This window comes from Plectropomus leopardus, chromosome 6 (assembly GCF_008729295.1).
Source record: "Plectropomus leopardus isolate mb chromosome 6, YSFRI_Pleo_2.0, whole genome shotgun sequence".
Taxonomy (NCBI): Eukaryota; Metazoa; Chordata; class Actinopteri; order Perciformes; family Serranidae; genus Plectropomus; species Plectropomus leopardus.
In genome coordinates, this window is record NC_056468.1 from 23,595,974 (window position 1) to 23,617,523 (window position 21,550).

At 38.4% G+C, this 21,550-nt stretch overlaps 1 protein-coding gene across 1 annotated transcript in view; it reads left to right on the plus strand.

Moving 5' to 3' along the window:
* The window catches only part of ipo11 (importin 11), a 152,007-nt gene that overhangs the window by 51,437 nt on the left and 79,020 nt on the right, over nucleotides 1-21,550 (plus strand). The window contains exon 16 of the mRNA XM_042488560.1: nucleotides 14,670-14,796. Within this exon, the coding sequence (XP_042344494.1) occupies nucleotides 14,670-14,796 (127 nt within the window). The remainder of the gene's footprint in view (nucleotides 1-14,669; nucleotides 14,797-21,550) is intronic.

Genomic DNA, 21,550 nt, shown 5'->3' on the forward strand with positions numbered 1-21,550 from the left:
TCATGAGAAATCAACTGCAAGACGGCTGCACAAGCAACAAAAGAAATCACAAATTTATTTTCTTTTTATTCTTAAATTATGATAACTATCTTAGTTTAATATATATTTTTTTAATAACAAGCATAGTAAAACAAAAATCACAAGTCATGTGCTGATGTCTTGATAGCTAATTAGATAGCTAGCTGATGTCACTATGTTATTGCTAAATTGTACATGGCAGTCCCACGCTTTCACAAATAAATTTAACTTCAGCAGTGAAGTTGCTGCACTTGTTACCGCTCCTCTAATATAAAAGGAAACCGGCAGGATAGGAGCACTGGTTGTTAACAGTATCCTACAGAGTACTGCTATGTTCTTTATTTAATAACAAGTTTTGTCAATTGATAGCCTGAAAACTTGAGTTGTTAATGAATCACTAGCATCCAGGCTTCTCTGTTGTCATCAGATAAATGGCAAACGTCATTGTGATGAAACCATTATTGTCATAGTTATGTCTGTTTACGAAAACGCCATTAGCGACTTCTGATGAGGTATCGGGGTCCTGAAGGGTTGTCCCACTTCATAGCTGATGATTGCAAACACTTTTTCTTGTAAGCCTGTTCTGGGGGGCTAAATTGCACTTCAAATGGGTAAACATAAAAAAAAAAGGGATCGGGCTGCTTGTATTTGCACGATCATCAACAAACAGCAGTCAAATGTGTCACTGCATCATCAGCATCACAGGATAATTAAAGTAGAATAACAGTAACTCTGCTTTCACCTTTAAGGTTTTTAAAGAGAGTCAGATGCAGTAACAATAAAAAACAGTGAGCTGATAGATGACTGCATTTAAAAAGTGATGGGAAAGATGGAGAGTGGCCAGAGGCGAAGTGGTGACAGCCACATGAAGAACAAAGAAGTGCCCTGCTCTCACAGACCCCAAGACAATCAAAGCAAAAAGCCCGCAGCACTCAAAAGGTCGGCCACTTGGGTTGGTGCTGACGTCATAGTGCGAGTGTGCTGATGTCACTGCGGCTCTGCTGCTCCCACACAAAGCAGGTGCGAATACGCCCTCCACTTTGTACCATAGGTTCTTATTGCTTTGGTCTTTTTAAGTTTAATTCGCCTCCATACTCCCATTCTTCTGTTGATATTTAAAGTTTTACTTTATTTTAAAACACACAGCTCACTGAGACACAGTGACCAGGGTGTGTCAGGCCTTAATCAATCATATGAGGGGCGCAACAATGCAACATCCTGAGAAATGAAACCAAAATGAGTGAACATCACACGGATGTAACCAAATGCCTTCACTGCAGTCTTATCTGATTTGTGTGCACTCACACACACTTTCACAAACACATGTGTACATTTATTAATGCTGCTCCCCCAATAACAAATGTAAAGAAGAGAGAATCCAACTAATGGAAATGAAAACTGGCAAGTGCAAAAGCTGAATAACATTAGGAACCCATTAAACAACCCATTGGCTCAGGCTCCTCTTTTCCCACAATTTATCTTCCGCTTCAGTGGCTCAAAGTTGGCAAAGTGATAAGTGCCACAGCTTTTATGCCTATGCTTTTATGTCATAATGTTTTCAGGTTGTTCATTCTGTCCCAAATCCTCTTGAACATGATATCTCAAAAATAAGGGAATTTCGTCAAATTTGGCATGAACGTCCACTTGAACTCAAAGATGTTTTATTAGATTTTGGTGGTCAAAGGTCACTGTGACCTTGCATTTGTCTCATCCTTGTGAACACAGTATCTCAAGAAAACTTTGGGGGTTTTTCTTCATATTTGGCACAATTGTCCACTCGAACTGATTGGAATTTGGTGGTCAGGGTCAAGGTCAGTGTGATTGCATGCAACGTGTTTTTAGCCATAACTAATCATGACAGTATTACACATACATTTCTAATAGGATATTATAATTATGAAGTCATTGCCATTTTATATTTTAAAGGTGAGAGGTGAACTTAACTGTGACATCATAATGTTTGCAAAAACACTTGGCATAACTCAGCATCATAACTCAGGAACAGAAGGGGAGACATTTGGTCAGACATGGAATTGGTGACAGGGGCAAGATGTGTCTGAAGCATCCATGTTTTTCAGACATGGGTGTAAACTGTAAGTGCAACTTGACCGGTTCGCAGGTCCATACAAACATGAGGCTGTAATTCAAGAGACATGATGTCTTCCCAATACAGAGTAAACCTTTAAAGTGATCAAGAATAAAAGTGCTGTGTTGATTGCAATTAAAGGTTGTTACCCAATGCAGTCGTTGGGCTCTAGGAATAATGGATATAAGCATGTGGCTTAACACTTGATAGATATTTGCAGGATAAATTCATCGTTTGTTTTAGCCTCCTCAGTGAAATTCATTGAAAGATTACTCCATCCTTATCCCGTCCTTGTCCTTTAACTGCCAAATAATGTCTTTAAAACAACAGAAAGGTCGGTGGATGATAACCTATTGCTTTTTGATAAGAGGATTGTTTTTAACTCATAAAGCCATGGTTAGTTATATAAATGACAGTAGATAAACTTTTCAACTCCCATCGATTTCTCTGTTCTGGGCTGCTGAATCAGGCTGTGTTTCTGTCAGACCTGAGACATTCCCGCAGTCCCTTGAAGAGGCTTCTGCAATAAGAATGTAGATTTAGCATGGATATTATTCAGTATTATTGATGATATCCTTCACTGAGGAGAGTCTTCACCAGTCACAGGCTTGTGTTTGTTTTTACGTTATAATTTTAGAGTATCAAATGAAAACCCTGTAACCAAAGCATTTTTTTTCTGTAGACAAAGTAGCTGTTTGCAGAGAGCTAAAAAGAATAAAAAATCAAGGATTTTTCCCCAGATTACAATATTTTATGAAAGAAATAAACTGTTAGTAATAATGGTAATAATCATAATCATAATGATAATTATAATAATATGAAAACAAATAGTGATCTGTTTTGCTGAGAGTGTTTTGACTGGGTGGCTCTTCAGTACAATCCATTTAATACCTCAGTCATAGGGAGACATGCTATCACAATAAAGGTTTGTATTGGTTTTCAGTTAAAAGTTAGTATACACAATATAGTGCAAATGAACACTCAGATAGTCAGTGAGGCAGAGAGGTGAGATGGAGAGGTGGATGTGTAGCGAGAACACGCAACAGTAACATTACTCAAATAGAATTGTATTGAAAGTTAATGAGAATCTGTAATATACCCCCAATACTGAGAATATACTTTTCTCTAAATTGTGACCATGTTTTCTAAAGTATTGCTAGTCCCGTAGTGTTGGCATTTCAAATCTGATGCCTGCAGCGTGCCATAGGGACATCAATTGATGTGCGTCAAGTGAGGCACGTCAATTATTGCTCACAGTGCCTTTGCTGCTTAACTATGCAGCCTGTGACATCCTGTCACAATTCAATATTTTACTCTCAACCTCCAGTGGAGTGCATTAGTCACAAAAATGTACTTCCTCAGACATTTGACAAAGAAAACTCCCTGCTGGTCAAATAAGGGAAACCATCACATAGAGAATCCATACATACTCGCTCGATCAGTGTCCGGCAAGGCGACACAATTATAGAAAGAAGAACATGCAAGAGAGAATCATTAGGGCTTTTAGTGTTACTGTTATAGATCTTAGCACAACTCATGTCACTATATGAAATACATTTAAAAACAGCCATATTTTCACTTATTTTTTTCATATTCTACAGTTATTTTTTTATTTTTATTGATGTTATGTCTTTACATTTGAGCACTGTTTGTTGTTATACACCAAATCACCAAGCCATATTCCCTGTATGTGTACTGCAAAGCTACTTGGCAATGAACTTTTTTGGATTATGATTCTGGTAAAATGCACCATCACCAGTGAGTGAGCCCATAAGTTGTTCCACTCAAATACCCCACATGTGTATTTAATCTGGAAACACTTTTTTAAATTTTTAAGCAGCATCTTTTTCAGCACTCCATAAGCTGCAATCCGTACGCTTTGAAATTATATGCATGCACAGCAAAATTATGTGATATGCTGAGGAACTAAACTGCACATTATGTGTTGGGTATATTCACCCAGCAACCAGAAAGTTCCAAATCCCTGTTCCATGCTATGGGGGCTCATGATTGAAAGAGTTGTCACACTTTGTGGTAGTGACTCAACAAGGGACCCGTCGTACCTTGATATCAAAGCTGACCATGCAGACATCAGGGCTTTGCACGACTGCTTAAGGTTTATAGGTGGATGTTCCTTTTTACTGATGCTGCTTTCAAGTTCATTCCAAAGGTGTTCAGGCGGATCGCTATCAGGGATTTGTGGGTAACAGGCCATTAAGTGTTACATTGTAGAATTGTGATTACTTGCTATGGCCTCTGCCAGCTGACTTATCTCTTATTTTGTACGTTCAGTGAAATACCAAGAATGCGTAGTCTTCAGATCATCCGTCCTGACATACAACAACAGTGTCTTAATTATTCTTTTTTTGCATGTTTGATAACATCTTAAAGTCCATATGAAATCACATTTAGTCATCCCTCTTTGCTGTCAAAAATAATGTGAATGTAATTTTTAAAGTTACTGTTGGGGAAATATCAGAAATTCTACTTTTTGTCTCAGCTGGCTGGAGGGCCGTGCATTTCTCTGTTTGATTGACAGCTGCTGGCAGGCTGCCAGAGTGCTGATGTTACGCCATAGGGAACCGGGGAGGAGGTAGACAAATTCGCACTGTAGCCTAAACATCATGGGCAGACAGCGTGTTGTTAGTGGTGCTTAAGGATAAGAACACACAAGCACCTAACTAGACTGATGTTTGTACGTGTACATGGTGTTAAATGTGTACATTGTGTTTAATGTGCTGCAGCTCATTAGCTTTCTAACGGATGTTAGCAGGGCACTTTTGCCTGGTGAATGTCTGTTGGTTGCTTTTTTAACAAGCAAAAGTGCAGGACAAGAAGTGTGTTCATGTTTGTAGGTGAGATAACAAGGAGAAATTAGCAGGAAAGGGAATACATGCTGCTCAGAGTCTGTTACTCTTATGTTGTATAGCAGGCTGCTGTCTGGCTCAATGTGACCACCTGCTCTTCCAATGACAGAGCACTGACGTTTACCGTTCATGTAAGATTTGATTGGTTATATCCAAATAAAGCCTCTGTTTACATAGACAGATACATGATGTAAATCTGTAAAATAAATCTAAAATGTGTGGCCGCTGTCTTGAAACCAAAAATATAAAAATGTTTACCTTTTTATGTTGGATTTAATTTTTATTTTTTTTATATATGTATGCATGCTTTGTCATACATATTGTACTGGCCTGGCTAGAGCTCCCTGTGTTCAGGTATCCAGTAAGCTTAAACATGTAGGCTACTCAAATAACTCCAGGAGAACCAGGATTCTGTTTCAGAGTTTAATTGAGTATTTTCTTTTTTTTGTAAAACTGCAACAAACACAAATTATATTTAATTTATATTGCATATATGAAATACTGGGTGTAATAACATTAGCAAATTTGTGGTAAAATGTGAAGATAAGAATAACTAAAGATATCAACTTAACATGTAAACTTAGCTGGGACCACATAGTGTAATTTGAAAAACAATAAATAAAATAATAATTTCTACAAGAATGCCTAAAATATATAGTTTCCCACACCCACTTATAGACGATGCATCTAACAAGTCATCTGATCATGGATGGCTACATGGCAATACTAGCACTACTTCCTGTCCAACAACAACTGGCTTCTGTCCTATGGACTGCCAAACATGCAGTTTAACACAGTTTTTGCAAAATAAAATGTATTTGCGACTGCATGTAGCTATTTATGCAACAACATGAACTGTATTCAAATAATAATGAATGGCTTACTACTTTTGTGCAGCCAGGGTTTTCTTTTGTAGTCAGGGAGAGTACAAACAAGAAATCAGAGGAAAAGTTTAAAAGTGATTTTTAGTTGTGGTTTCCTCAAATAGTCATCCCTCAGTTAGATTTTTTTTTATGTTTCTAATGAAAGTATGTATTTTACCTTCCTGTGTGTTTGCTAAACAATTTTGGATTTCTTCTGAATGCTCAATTGTTCTGAGTTAAGCCCATGTTGGAAGAGTTGAGCCAATGGGTTTGTTTGTGTTTGGTTGTGTTGTGTCTTGGGGAATGTGCATTTTGCTGGAGCCATTCTGTTGCATTATCGCTGTTCTCCACTGCCAACAGGTAACGCATACTGTGTGTTTACACTCACACACACAGAACCCTCGATATAATATTGTAAGTAGGGGATATTTTGGAAAAGGATTCCTCTGCAATATATTCTTGGCATGTAAAAGAAAATATAGGACACAAATGATAAAGGTGAGACAAAAACAATCTGGTTTTCTTCAGACAGAGACCAAGACAAAAAGTTAATTTTCAAACTTTGATGATGATTAGCCATGGGTATGTATTTTACTCAACCCCTCTCAGCTCTACTTTAAAAATATACATTTCCTCAAGGTCTGACTGCAGGTCTGCTCTGATCTGATATAGTTTTGCAACATTGAAAAAACACTACAGCCAGCTAATACAGAGAGACAACGTAGCTGAATATTTTCCCAACTTGGCAATATCTCACAAGAAGCAGAAGGACAATAATTATATTGGCATCTGCCAGAAGCCACATTCAAAGCAGATTTTCTGGCCGACACACTTGCCTGGTGCACATTTGTTGCAGTTACTAGAATATTCCCAGATCATGCTGCTCTGCCTGCCTTCTTTAGCCCTCTGGGCATTAGCTACTGGAGTGTTTAATACAGCTCACCTATGTGGACCTTGATTTAAATCACAGGAAACAATAACATAATAAACATTAGAAACAATATGCTTAACAGGAGAGATATATTAAAAAAAAATAAATCTTGTCTTTGTGGAGAAACTGGTGTCATTAGAACATCTAAATTAATGTCCAGACTAAAGGTCTGCTCCCAACTGTTTCCACGCCTGCAGGATTTTCTGCTGCCTGCTTTCCTCTCAGCCCACAGTGCGTCTGTGTCAGCTACCATACTGTTTCCCTTGGGCGGGGTATCATTTAGATTCTGTGCTCATCAATCCTAGTTCTGAATCAATTTCTTGGACATTTTGTGATATTCTTGTGTTGCAAGTGCTCACCTATCTCCATCAACAATCAGGCAATATCAGCACGGGTGTCAGATTTACTGCTTGTTTCATTCGCTCCGTGTAGAGCTGTAATGAAGTCGGTTCTAGCTGACAGAAGCCTTTCATATTATAATATAGCTCTGAAGTTACAAAGATATCAGTTATGATTTATGTTTTATGATTTTCAAAGTGTCACTAAAGTGTTGCATTCTCAGCCATGTGTGGCATGTTTTGGCATGCGAACAAATGACCACACAGCCTGCACTGCAAACACGCATCCCAGCGTGACTATTCATGCCTTCATGCAGCACTGGGGACAAAAAGAAAGAATATGAAAGAGAAGCATCATCGGCAGTGGGTCTTGTTGAGCTTGTAAGCTGTCCTGTCTCTCACAGACCTTTATTTTTGAAAACATGTGAGACAAAGACAGGGACTTACATTCTCTCAGGTGGGGGGAAAGGTGCACTACATGACCTCAACTGTCTGTGGAGCTTTTATGTTGATCTGCTGGTTGATCCATCTGTCCTTCCTCTTGTCCTTAAGGGCAGAGATGGTATACTGGACTGATTTAAACGGTTTTAGACCAGTATGTTGTAGATTAGAATTAAGGTAATGAGTTCTTAGCAACATCAACCCAACTGTTTGCTGCTTTCTATTATTAATTGCATACTTCACTGGTTTGAGTATTTTTTTAAGAAAAAGAAAAGTAAAAATTATCTTATTTTTTGTGGGTAAAACAGGTCATTCGAGGACATCATCTTGGGTTTTTTGTTTTTTTAAACACGGAGTGACATTTTTTAATGTTTTCTGACATTTAGAGAGTAAAAAAACTCATCAATTTAATTGAGAGATAATCAACAGAGTACTCAACAATAAAAATATATATAATTATATAAGAATCATAAGCTGCAGCCCCATTCTGAAAAGTAACCTTCTGTTTACACCATGGCCACCACCAAAAATTCACAAGGTGACCAAAAGTGCAAAGAAAAACAAGAGATAAATAGAGTTTGCAGGTAAGAGTGTGAGAACAAAGAGACAGAAAGTGATAAGAGCTGACTAGTTAAAGTATCTGAATATCTGTTTGTGAATGGGAGAAACAGGCAGCCCTGTGTGTGTGGACAGACAGTGTTACTAATATCGTCTGTTAGGGTGAAGCCCTTTTCTTTACTCTTTTAGGTTGGGTGTGTTCAGGATTTGAGCGTAATCATTAAATTCCTCTCTCTCCTGATTTAAAAACTTGTCAGGATTTTATAACTCTGAGTACAGCTGTGGGCATGCCTAGCTGTCAAGCAAGATGTTGCCTTCCAATTCAAATGACAGAATTTTTAGGCTAAACTATTTTTCATGATCTTTGAAAGTGAGATCCGAAATATTTATGAGTTACTGAAAAACAGGCAAATCACCTCTGCGTCATGTCATGTGGCCCACCCCGCGTCTCCATGTCATCCATTACAATCATAAAATGCACAACTTGTCAAGTATTATCCCTTACTGTACATGTACAAGCTGTGTATGTGTTTACTTATTTGCTTGCAATTTTGGTAATCTTTTCCCTACTGGGCTCTGACAGTGTCATTGTGCTTCTTGTGTGTTTGAGCGCCGTGAAAGTCTGCCTGTTCCACTCAATACCAAGCAGCAACAGTCAAAATATTAATAACCACATCTGTCAGGAAAACTACTGTGTGTGACTTACATTTGTGGCTGAGCCTCAGGCCACCAGTAAGCCCCTTTTAAGAAGAAAAGTTGGTTGTTACTTTTTGGCATACTGACTACTCAAACACATACTGTACGCACAATCATATTTGCACACTTATCGACATGCGCACTTGCTGTTGATCTTTTCTTTCTTTCTGTGCCACAACCAGAATACTTGTCATACCTGTGAGTCATCTTGTCTGAGAGCAGAGAGATGACAGCAAGTCAAATTTGAGCACCTTTCCGCACATGCACCCATACAAAACACTCTTACTTGAGCTTACACTGTTAATATCCCCAATCCCACAATAGCCAGAAGGAGCTTTTTGTGTCACCTGCAGAGTGTGTTCCATCATGCTACTGTCAAACTCTGCCAGAATACAGTAAAAGGCTGTGAAATACTTTGGCATTTTTACATTGCCTTTTTGTGGATTGACCTTTTGTGAGGAGTTTCGTTAGAAAAGTCATTACCTCTCCTGGGTGACCAATAGATGCTGTCAAGTGACTGTGCTTTGGATATCTTGAACTTAATTTTCTCTCATTGCTGGTATTTGCCACTTTGGATGGATTTTCATTGGCTTTATACTTCAGACATAATTGAGTTTACACAGGTAAAATGTAAGCAGAAAGAAGCACCACATCAAGCTTTCATTGTTGTGGTATGTGAAAACTGGTTTCTGAATGTCTCAGATATTTTTACACAGCTGGGTTTCGGATTGCGTCCTGGGTCACCCATATGCTAAATTTGGCTGGGATGCTAATGAGTACATATCTTTTGTAGTATAAATGCCAGTGCATCAAGATATATTCCCAACAAGGACATAACAGGAAAATTTGTCACCAATGCTGGACGTGGTGGCTGTTTTGTTGACAGAGCACCACAGCTGGAAAACTTGCCCATTTTACGATGAGTTGGACAAACTGTTGCGTGCCTGTCCATCGTTTTGTCTAATGGAAGGTGATATGTCTGATTTATTTGACAGTGATATCTCCGGCTGTACAGACACAACTGCTAACGTGCCTGACAAGAGTCAAGGTTGAAAAGATGAGAAGTCATGGCATCATATTGCATCATTTCAGTGGAGTACAACACATGCAGTAAACTCTGATCTGCACTTCCCGAAAGGTTCAATTGGTGGCGCACTCTCATAGAATAAGTGGATGATTGATGTGTTCAAGGCATTTACTGTGTTGGAATAATTTTATGCATAAAAAGAAGAGATGGGTGAGAATTAAACTTCTGCAATATTTTAAAGGTCCTCAACAAAAGACCATAAGCAAATGCTTTCTGTTTGAAATCATTCTGTTTTATTTTTGCCACGATCTATTGGTGAGTACTCAAAAAGTTCTATTAAGCTGAGCACACTTAAGAGTGCACTCAATGAGCACCTGAGCGAACACCATCCCTTTGTTTCTTGCACTGTCTGCTGTTAGCCTCAGTTCAAGCTACATTGTGCATGTGTCTTACTGTTTCCTTTATTTAATAGACTCACTGAGAGTGTGGATGAGTGCGGGGTCCATTTACCTTCTTGTGTAAGTGATGTTGGCAGTAACGAAATCTGAACAGAAGTTTTCAGTTGAGGGGTATTATTGGTGAGATGTGACTGGCAAATTGTCTAAGTTTTCTACTTGTGTTCTGATCACCAAAAGGCATTTTAGAACAAAGTTTAAACACGGTCTTACAGTTTTAGATCGTTTTAAACTTGACAACATAAACACTGGGCCTCTTTGTATCTCCTGTTGCAAGGTTTGTTATTGCATTAACTGAAAGGAAGTAACCAGGGTCCTAAGCTGTTGCCCTAGCTGCAGAATAGCAATGAAAAAGGTCTTTACTATTTTGAGTGCAATTCTGTTTACTCCAGTTTTTCTTGTATCTGCTCCCATTGTGACTCACCAGGTCTTTCACCTGGTGTTGACACCATTAAGCGAAGAGATTTCAAGTCCCTCTGTGTGTACTGACACTTGCTCGAAGCGCTGTAGCTAAAAGGCTAAGCAGAAGTGTTGTAGAAACAGCATGAATACCTATGCGATCATTTATAAAACAGGTTTACACCAGGTCTGAACTACCTTTTGACCCACTGAAAAGATCCCATTCTAAACTAATTGTTGGTGCCTGCATACATAATGTGGTATAACATGGACTTGTAATAATAATTACTTTTGGCTCAGACTCTGAAGGACTCGGCATATCCTCAGTTGCACAGCTCTTCACCTTAAATTACCTCATACAGATTCCAGTTTATGACAGTAACCACATATTTAAATGCATGCAGACACACTAAATATGAACCAAAGTAAGCATCACACAAAAGCAGGAGGCTTGTAATTTATACCACATTTCCCTAGAATGCATTAATATCTGCAAAATAGAGGCAAAGGAACCGTGTGCCCACTTGTTCAATGAAAAGGTGAAACTGGCATTCAGCTTTTCATTCCGTTCATATTTTGCCCACATGGATTTCCCATGTGTTTGCCAGAAGGATGAACAGAGTCGCTGACAGCTGTGTGAAGTTATGGAGGAGGAAACAGGTTCAGCGTGAATGAGTCATGTCTAACCTTTGACTGATGGACAAATACCCCTGTCCACCTTCCTGTCCATCTCCCTGTCCATCCTTTTCTTCCACTTTGCCTGCACACTAATAATAAACTCTACCAGCTGCGCCCTCAGCAGCTGAAGATATTTTGTATTTGTTCGTCACAGACATGCACACGCACACTACTCTCTTACATGGCATTCAGAGTTGGGAAAACTAATCTTTTAGTCATTTCAACAGATGCAACAAATGAATAATAATTGGCGTATGGTTATCATTTCAGAAAAAATGCTGACGATTGCCAGGATTAATTTTGTGTAAACTCGCCTAAAGAAACGTGTTTGCCAACAGTTCCCTACTGCACTTTGTATAGAAAGAACTTCTTCTCTCACTCCCTCACTTCTTTCTCCTCACCAAAACGAGGAAGTATCTGTAGATTTGCCCTTTATAAGCATTAGTTTGACAACAGGTGATCATCTGTGATATGATTATTTTTTCTTGGTGTCACCGATGTGTTATCTGAGTGTCAGTATTTTGTTGCCAAGCTGTTGTTTGGAACCTGAATACAGAGAGAGCTCTGGGAGTGTGCCCATGGCCATTGTCCACTGGCACTGCCATACCCGCTCTATCATGTTGGAACCATCCCATATGTCGCTGCCTCAGTAAAAGCTTGTAGAAAATCAGATAGTTCTGGCTGCCTTTGTTTCCTTTAGAAGTAATTGGATGATAGTTTGTTCTCCTTGCATGCTCCGCTGCTTCAGAGTAGTTTAACACGAGGGTGACTGAGTGCCGACTTGTGCTTTTAAGGTGATGACAAATCAAGTATAAATGGCATTTAGTGTAATGTTGTTAGCAAGGCAGCAACTATTGATGATTTTCATTATAGATTAATATGCCTGTTATTTTCATGATTGATTTCATTTAGTCTGTAAGATGCTCATCACAATTTCTAAGTTCCGAAAATGACGTCTTCAAGATGTCTCTGTTGTTAAATCAATAATCTAAAATGCAAAGACTCTTCATTTACTATCATCAGTGACAAAGAAAATCAGCAAAGTGTCACTTTTTTGAAACTGGAAGCAGCAGATGTTTGACATTTTTGCTTGAAAATGACTTAAATGATTATCGATTATGAAAAATCTGTGATTTTTTTTCCCCTTTGATTGACTAATCATTGTAGCCATAGTTGTTGATGATGGTAATCTACAGGCTAAGTTTTAGTTTCCCAAATGCTTTTGAAATGTATATTCAAATTAGTTTAACCAATTATCTAAACAAACAAACAAGCTTTTGTGCTTAATTATACAAGCAAACTCTGTCTCTCTTTCCTTGAACGCCCATACGCACACACAGATGCACACAGAGTTGTTTCCCATCTCCAAGTCCTGAGTCATGCTGTTGTTTAGTATCTTCTGGCTGGAGGCCCAGACTGTGGTCTCTGGCTCCCTGTGAATATTTGACAAGAAGCCAACAAGAGTGCCATCCCCCTATCCCCCTTTCCTTCATCCTCCCGTGTCTCTGTTCCTTCATCCCTCCATCCGCTCATTTATGTCAAGCTGGTCCACGGATATGAACAGGGGCAGATGCAGAGGGACACTTCTTTCCTGCCTGATACAACCGTTGAAAAACCATCAGCTCCCAACATGCAGTGCCTCACACTTGGCACATACAGCACAGGGTATTTTAATTCATATCACACACTACACAGCCCCAGAGGATTTTTGATCATTCTAGTTTTTGAAATCGGCTATTTCCCTTATTATACCTGCCAGTAAGCCTGAAGGGGATCATGCGTTTGGTCCTTTGTGTGCATCCGCAGCTTATCTTGTAAACTACTAGACCAATCAGCCTAATGTTTTGTATGCTCATGTATGACTATATGCTTAAGGACCTCTCATATTGACTACTTTATACCTGCACTTCCTCACCACTCTTAAGTAACCAGTAGGGGACATAAGGAAGTTGCTCTTGCTAAAAACAACTAGCCTACAGTCTGTTATTGGACACATTTTGGCTCTTGATGTGACTCAAACACTGACAACGGTCGAGAAGCTTGGTCTCATTTTGAACTGGAGCACCTGGAGATTAACTCTCTACATTTTATGTTAATATCCACGTAAGTTAGGCACGAAATAAGATGAATAAGTCCTTGTTTTTCTAGCATTCTCTGCCATCTTGACTGTACTTTAGCTGGATACAAATGCAACACTTTCTGACTGCCATGGCTAAGACCCGCTTTAGTCTCATCCCCTGCATCATACCGCACCAGTGCTGTTTCAGAAACGGAGCATTTTGCCTGCCTGGTTCGGTAGACTTGCAGATTTTGTGGATTTGGTCAGTTTTCCTGGATATTTATGCTTCTGTCACAAGTAAGGTGGCTGTTAGTGAAATAGTTTATTTTCTTTATGTTTTTATTGTGTTGCTTGTTGTTACCTCTTACTTTGTTGTACTGTAACATACAGACTTATTAATTACTGTTCAAAGTTAAGTATGAATACATGAATCAAATATTTGTGGCTGTGTTTTTAGTCATTAAAAATACATTCTTCCTCCTCATTATATTATGTTTCACACACAGTGCCTGTTAGCAGGGAAAATCGATCCGCTCTGTGCAACACACCATGGAACCATCGAGAATAGAAGATGCATTTATTTTTATTATTTTCTGGGATGATTCTGAAATGCGTGGTGGGGAGATCTGCACTCTACTGAGCGCACTTTTGTTGTTTAGTTTTTCTATCCATGGTCACTGTGTCCCTAAGACTCTGCCTGCATGCATTCATTTTAACAAATGCACACACAACAAGCTCATCCTTTTCTAACATTCTTTCTTCAGCTAGTCCTTTTTCTCATTTTGTCCCTTGGGTTGTGTTTGAGTCAGTTTTATGTGTCAGTTCCACAGTGTTCTCCAGTATCCTGGTAATGGTGCCACTATCTAATCTGGTGACATACACATGCACATGTTTATGTGAACAGTCAGAGTGCGGGACAATAATGCATAATCTTGACGTTGGACATGTGAAATAAAAAGACAGTAATATGGCTCACAGCACACGTTGTACAGCACTCTCCACCAAATGAAAGCAAATGATAAAAGCAATTTCAGGATGAGCCATAAGCAATAGTTGATTTAGCCATATGAATAGCTGGCTCAGTTGTTGTTAATGGATCCATAGAGTACTGTAGCTACACTGTGGAGATAAGATTAGAGAGCCAGCTGGTTCATTACTCTAAATTATGACATGGAGCGCAGAGAAGAAGTTTGTTTAAAGCATTTCTGTGCAGCCAGAACTAACTCCTGTCCCCTTTCTTCTTCCCTCATCAGATACAAGTTGATTCGCCGACGAGTCATCTGGCTAATAGGACAGTGGATCTCCGTCAAATTCAAATCTGACCTTCGACCTTTACTCTACGAGGTCATCCTGAGCCTCATGCAGGATCCCGACTTAGTGGTAAGGCAGCTACAGACAACAAAGTCAGTGTTTTTCACTTTTTGTAAACTGCTTATTATGGCTAGTTTTGTGTGTGTTTGTGTGTGTTTGTGTGTGTTTGTGTGTGTATGTGTGTGTATGTGTGTGTATGTGTATGTGTGTGTGTTTGTGTTTGTGGTAGGTTCCCCAGAACACATTCGATTCGTAATGACTGAAATGGGCCCTTAGTGAAAGTGCACAGTCAGCCACACACACACAGTTCTCAGCCTAACGGCACGGAACCACAGCTATTATGCTGCCAGCTCTCTACAAACAAAGCCAAACATAGTTAGTCAGGGATTGTGGGAAGGCTTTGTCATCTGATTTCACAACATCATTTTTTAGATTTTCTCTTGTGTGTTTTACTGAGGTAATTGCTTCAAATAGTTTTGATTAAGAAGCGAAACCTTTCATTTACTCATTAACATCTTTATTCAGCCATGACCTTGATAAACTGCTCTGTGATCCTGTTTGTGGAAGAGTGGCTATTATTATGCCATAGTCATCCTCACTTCAAATTACATTTCACTATCCTTGGGTTTCCTGCCTCATGAGCCATGCACTTGATTGATGTGTTTTCTTTTAGCAGAATTTATATAAAGGAATGTGAGAAATTCTATGCATTATTTACAGTGCAATTCAGCATAATCTTCCCAATAGATTGAACGGTTATGAATAGCTTGGTTCAATCTCTCTGCAACTAATTGCCTCTCTTATTTAATAATCATCTTTGTGTGGACAGACTTTTAGATGAGTGCTTATTTGCATTCGTCTTTATTTCAAAACACACAGGATGTGATTATAATGTAATCAAGATAATAATAACTACAATATGGCAGAGCCCACACAAACACCATGATCTGATAATATTAACGTAATGGATGGAAGCATATACTCACTGACATTTGTGCAGCTCTTTAATGATAATTGCATGTTCATGCTTTTGACACATACGATGCATCATCCGTTTGTTTGTTTAAATTAAGAGTACAGAAAAACACATGATGACACTAAATAGTATAGATAGGTCTAATAGCACCCTAACTTTGTTTTCATAACCATTTGCACTTCAATGGGCCCTGGTGCCACCTGTTGCTATGGATACCAATTAACCCAGGCAGGTCACATTTCCTGCAGGTTGTTGCAATTACAACAGTTAATTCAAATTCAGCTGACACGTGTGAATTCTGTGCAGCTTTTCTCTCCTCCATCACTACAACTTTTCTGCTAATTTGACCAATTGTCGTGGTTTCCTGTAGGTTTCACCAGTCATAGCAGTCCCCTGCTTAATATCACCAAACTCACCCTCTTATTTTTGAGTTTGAAGATGCAGACATGTGAGACACTAATGTCTCACATTTACCAACAAATGACATCGACTGGCAAACGCTTTTTTAGCACAAAACACACACAGAGAATGGCTAAAACATGTACACAAAGACATGAGAAATCCCCATGACAGATACTATAGCATCCAGATCTTTTGCATGTAATAAAAAATCAAGAGGTATTAAATTAAATACTCCTGGTTATTGATAGGTTTAGTGTATAAATCACAAACCCTCACTTAAACAGGGCCATTTTATTTGTAATTTTGTGAAGAAAAAACTAAACAAAAATGTGGTGCTTTTTTTTTCTTGTCTTGCATTTTATTACAAAAAAAAACCAAAACAAAAAACCTTGCACAAAAACACTGAAACATGCAAGAAGATTATGGAGTCCTTCTTTATCTAATGTAAATGTCACGTATGTCCCCAGGATATTTTTATTCAGAATTACTGGGCATGTTTAAATGTAGGCAGTTATATTAATTATAAGGTTTTTCATTTCACCTTCATTTTATCCCCTCGTGAAGCAACGTGGAAATGGAGATGGAAAGAATTACCTTTTACATTAGTTTTTCATTGCAATACCGTATCTGCTGTAAAGCCAATGAAGCAGTGTTATAGTTATAATATGCAGAATTTGATTCAAGACGCGCATTTTTGAGAGCAGTCCTATACATTTGAATTTACTTTAAGTTTTATGAGGGGAATAATGGTTCTTTTTTCATACAAGCTCGCTGTTACATCAGTGACCAGCTCACCAATCATGCTGTGGTTCCTGATCAATAATGTCAGGGCCAATTAGAACCTCTTGGGCAGAATTAATTATTGATCATAAACTTTTAATGAGCTAATGGAGAAAACTGCCCTCTATCAATCAGTCCAACTAGTTATCAATATATCCGCTGCTATTCTGTGTTCCCTGTTGTTTAGACGGAAAGTGAATCACTCAAGATAACAGTTATATTTATCTTCGACATTTGAGTTTCTATACTTCGTTGAAAAGAGTAATTGACATGAGACACATATTGATTTGCTCCTGTAAGCATGCACCAGCTCGACCACAAAGGCTCGAGGCTGCCTTGCTTTAATTTCCTATTTTTAAATGAGAATAACCAGAGAATATAAGAGATTGAGAAGGTGGCAGACATACTGATAGCTTCATTAATGTAGTCATATTGAAAAAGAACCTGTAGAGTTGTAGTTTTATCAAAATGGTCATTAAACAGTGTGCGGGCCAAATGGATTTCAGTTTATGTGTCCTAAATGACATCAGTCAATGTCAAAAAGTTGTTAAAATTAAAACTGGTGCCGGCTGATTTCCTGTATACAATACAGATCCTGGGGGTTTTGTTTGTGAGACGGTTCTTTGGCATCTGTCAATGACGTTCATCAGCTGAATGGTAGATCACAGATGCCAGTTGCTTGCAGTCTTCTGTTGTGCCAGTTTTTCTTTCCTCATTTCCTGCATTACTTTCTCCTTCTCTTTTCAACAGCCACATCATATTCTGATTTTTACTCCCAGATTCTGAGTAAGGCTAAAAATAATCTTGGTGGCAAATTTAACTCCTTGTCATCAGGCTATTTGCATTCCCAGGGGGAGGTAATAATATTTTCCAGAATCTGCAGTGACGACAGCTCTGACGACAAGGCTTTGACGTTTCGGTCAACAGTTTGTCCCATTTCTGCTCACTTTTCCTCGAGTGTAGGAATGCTTTGAGGTATTTTAAATACGGATTTTATGCCTCGGGATTTTAATGCCACTCTGTTGTGTTTGTAGTAACTGTGCAATAAATGTACCACCCTGACTGACATCAGTTTCACTGGAGTTTGAATGGGCTGTAATGGGCTTTTGTCAAGATCAGAATTTGTCTCAAGTTCCCAAATTATATCAGATGGCCATGCCAAACATAAATATTACTAGTCCATGTAGCTATTACAAGCAGTGTGAAATGATTAATTTTGTACAGTACACAGTAACAGTAATTCAGCTCTAATCATTAATCCTTTTTTTGTCTTCGAGCAAGCTTAATATGATGCCTCTCTATTTCCAGTGATTTTAGTGATAAGCCGGCTGTAGCTACAATTTGTGCAGATTATTTTTGTTTATCTGCTCTAATTCTAATTTTCAGGTAATACTTATTTATTTATTTCTCTTTTGTCTTTGTGGTTGGAGGCCACAATGAAACTTTGACACACTCTTAGGCTGTTGAAGCCGATTTTGTATTAAATTTATCTATAATCCAGGTAATAACTGTCATTTGTTTACATCAGTGGAGCACCGGTTGGAATATTTTCCTGAAGAAGGTGTGTAAGCATTTGTGTTAACATGCTATCATGAAAAGACCATCTTGCCAGCAGTAACATACTTCTTTAAAAACTAGTTGTCAAGTTGTCTTGTTTGGATTCTGTGAGGTGGTTAAGTGTAATTTTCACTGATTACACTTCTAATCATGTTTAAATTCAGTTTGAACCTTCTGCTTTTGAGTATCCCTTAAAGACAGCTTGAGACTGAATAATGATGTGAGGCAAATGTTTTGACTAAGTTATTGCAAGGCATCTCGTGTGCTTGTGTGTGAACGTTTATTTGACCCATCCAAGGATTTCATCAGGCAGTCTATTATCTTCCAGGCTTTGCAGTAGAATTGAAATGCAGTTTCTCTCATTAGTGTTTGAATTGCCAACAAGGCCAGTGCTGATGGCAAATGATGGGCCTAGTTCATCAACACACTCCCTCTTTTGCTTCCTAATGTATGCAGCATTATTAAAAGATTATTCCGTATTTTATGATCTTGCAAGCACAGGGGGGGAAATACATCTCTAAATCCAACTATGTGTCAATTCAACTTTAAGCAATTTAATTTCATGAATGTACGTTTTACAGCCATCTTTCTTATTGTCATATTCGGACATAGGATGAGTGTTTGAAAGTCTTGTGAATGGAGGACAATTAAGCCAGTTTGTCAGTCTAAATCCCTTTGATAGATTCACAGTGACAGGAAGTGGGATTTCATGTCTCCGAATGAATTGGCAATTTTCTGCTATGCTGTTCTTCTTAGAGACAAGATGAAACTTTTTCTCTCACTTGTTTAGACGACATCATCTAACCCGTAGCCTGTTAAATGTTTAATTCAAAGAGTTACACAGATTTAAATATCATTCCATATGGATTATGCAAATAATTTCATGCATGTAAATGTGTTTTTAATGACTTAATTTCATGCTATATAGTATATGTAGTTTTACTTCTGTCCAGATATTACAATTGAGTCAATGTTACGGAAATCAGTGATAATGTTGCAAGTGTCAAAGATTGATGACATGCACTCCTTTGACATAACCATGTTAAATAAAGGTCATTGCAGTGTTTTTGCTTGCTGTTAGTCAGACATCATGGCAGCCTTGTAGTCTGGTTGCTTTTCCGAGTGTCATAAACACAAACTATTCATATTTAGCCATAAAAAGCATTTTAAAGCTGAGATCAGTAACTTTGCTGTTATCGTCCTCTGCAGCAGCGACAGGTTGTGCACTGAAGATGTCGAAGCTATGTTTTTTTGAAAACTTGCTGCTTATTTGAATCAGTCACTTCGGATTTGGCAAAAATGTACCAGTTAGTCAAGTGTGATACTACTGATCTTATGCTTTGGTTTGAGGCACAAAAATATAAGCTTGGTGCAAAATAAGTAACTTTCAGAAAGCCTTTGAAGTAATATGATTGGCATTAAAAGTGCGAAAAGCAATAAAGAAAGTAGGAAAAGAGAAACTCCAACTACTTCAACTAAGACAGCTTGTGTGTTTTTAAGAGACAAAACCACAAATATGGGTATATTCATGATTTACAAACTAAAAAATAACATGCATTTGTTCCTGCCAATGTATGCTGTCTTTAAGTACGATCTGGGGTCTACCATATTTAATTGAATGTTGATGTGAAAATATATACATAAAGGATTGATATGATATATTTCTCCAGGCAGTATTGTTTACAGTAGAATAGGTTATGCTAAGCTAAAATATATAAGCTACATAAGCAAAAATAAGCTTCTTTAATGCCAGGTTCTTCATCACATTGAAGATCACAGACCACTACTTTTTGCTCAAACCTGCTTTATTTAACATATGAATGCTGTAATTGGGACAATAAATACTGATAAGATGTTGTAACTGAATACATCAAAGACAGATTAAATTCTTTTCTTATGTCTTGAGTCTTGTGACAAGCAAAAAAAACCCTAGAAACTAAACACCCCTTGAACAGACCAATAGGCTCATAGGCTTAAGAAGTCGTGTCATGCTGACCCCACACTAGACGATATTTTGGCAGATTTTTGGTGTGATTCACCCCTCTCGATTTGAGGCTTGTCTGAACGAATTATCTGCCCAAATGATCCAGTGATGTGCCTGACTGGATGGAAGTCTACCCCATTTCAAGTCATTAAAACATTTTTAAGTATGAATTGAAATCCAGCAAATATCAGGTTGGATGATAAAGGCACTATATTTATAGCGCTTTCCTCGTAGCAGGCACTCAAAGCACTTGATTAATGAACACCATCCATCCTGAGGCTACACAACCAGATGCCACCTGCTCATCAGATAATCATTCACCATTGGGAGCAATTTTGGGTTCAGTATCTCATCCAAGGACACATGCAGGGGCCAGGGATCAACTACTGACCTTCCGATTGATAGACAACTGCTCTACCTCCTGAGCCACGGCCGCCCACTATCACCTTACTTTCTGTGAGATTACAAATCCCTGCAATTACCACTATGAAATTTAGTATATGTGACGCAAGTGTTTGTGATTTGAGATATGGAAAATCCTCAAGTGTGCTCCAGGTATGAAGAAATAAAGAAAAAATAACAAATAAACCTGAAGGAATTTGAACTAAAATTACATTACAGAGGTTGCAAAGACCTTTCATAGTATCAGTAGTGTTGATAATGTCTGCCTGTAACACTGCACTCACTCTCTCTCACACACACACACACACACACACACACACACACTCACACACACTCACACGTCCTCCTCATATATTCTTTCACAGATGACTTTTGTTCCTTTAATGTGTTGTGAAATTGTTGAGAGCATGGACCCGCTGTAATTGAGTTCTCAGTCCCTCGCCTTTTTCTCTTTACTCGTTTACCTTCTTTAATCTCCTCTCCTCCATCTGATCACTTTCCCCCTGGTGGACATTTTCACCTCTATCTCTCTGACACGGCTAGATTACACTGCTAGAGTCTATAACGGTAGAGGTGCCTCTTCCTTTTTATAACAATAGACAGCCTGTATTTGGGTGGCTTGCTGCAGGTGCACACTCCGCGAGTGTTCAGTTATTGAAAGCTTTTGTTAAAATGTTTGTAAAATTTTTAAATATAATCATGGTTTTATGTTTTTGCTATAT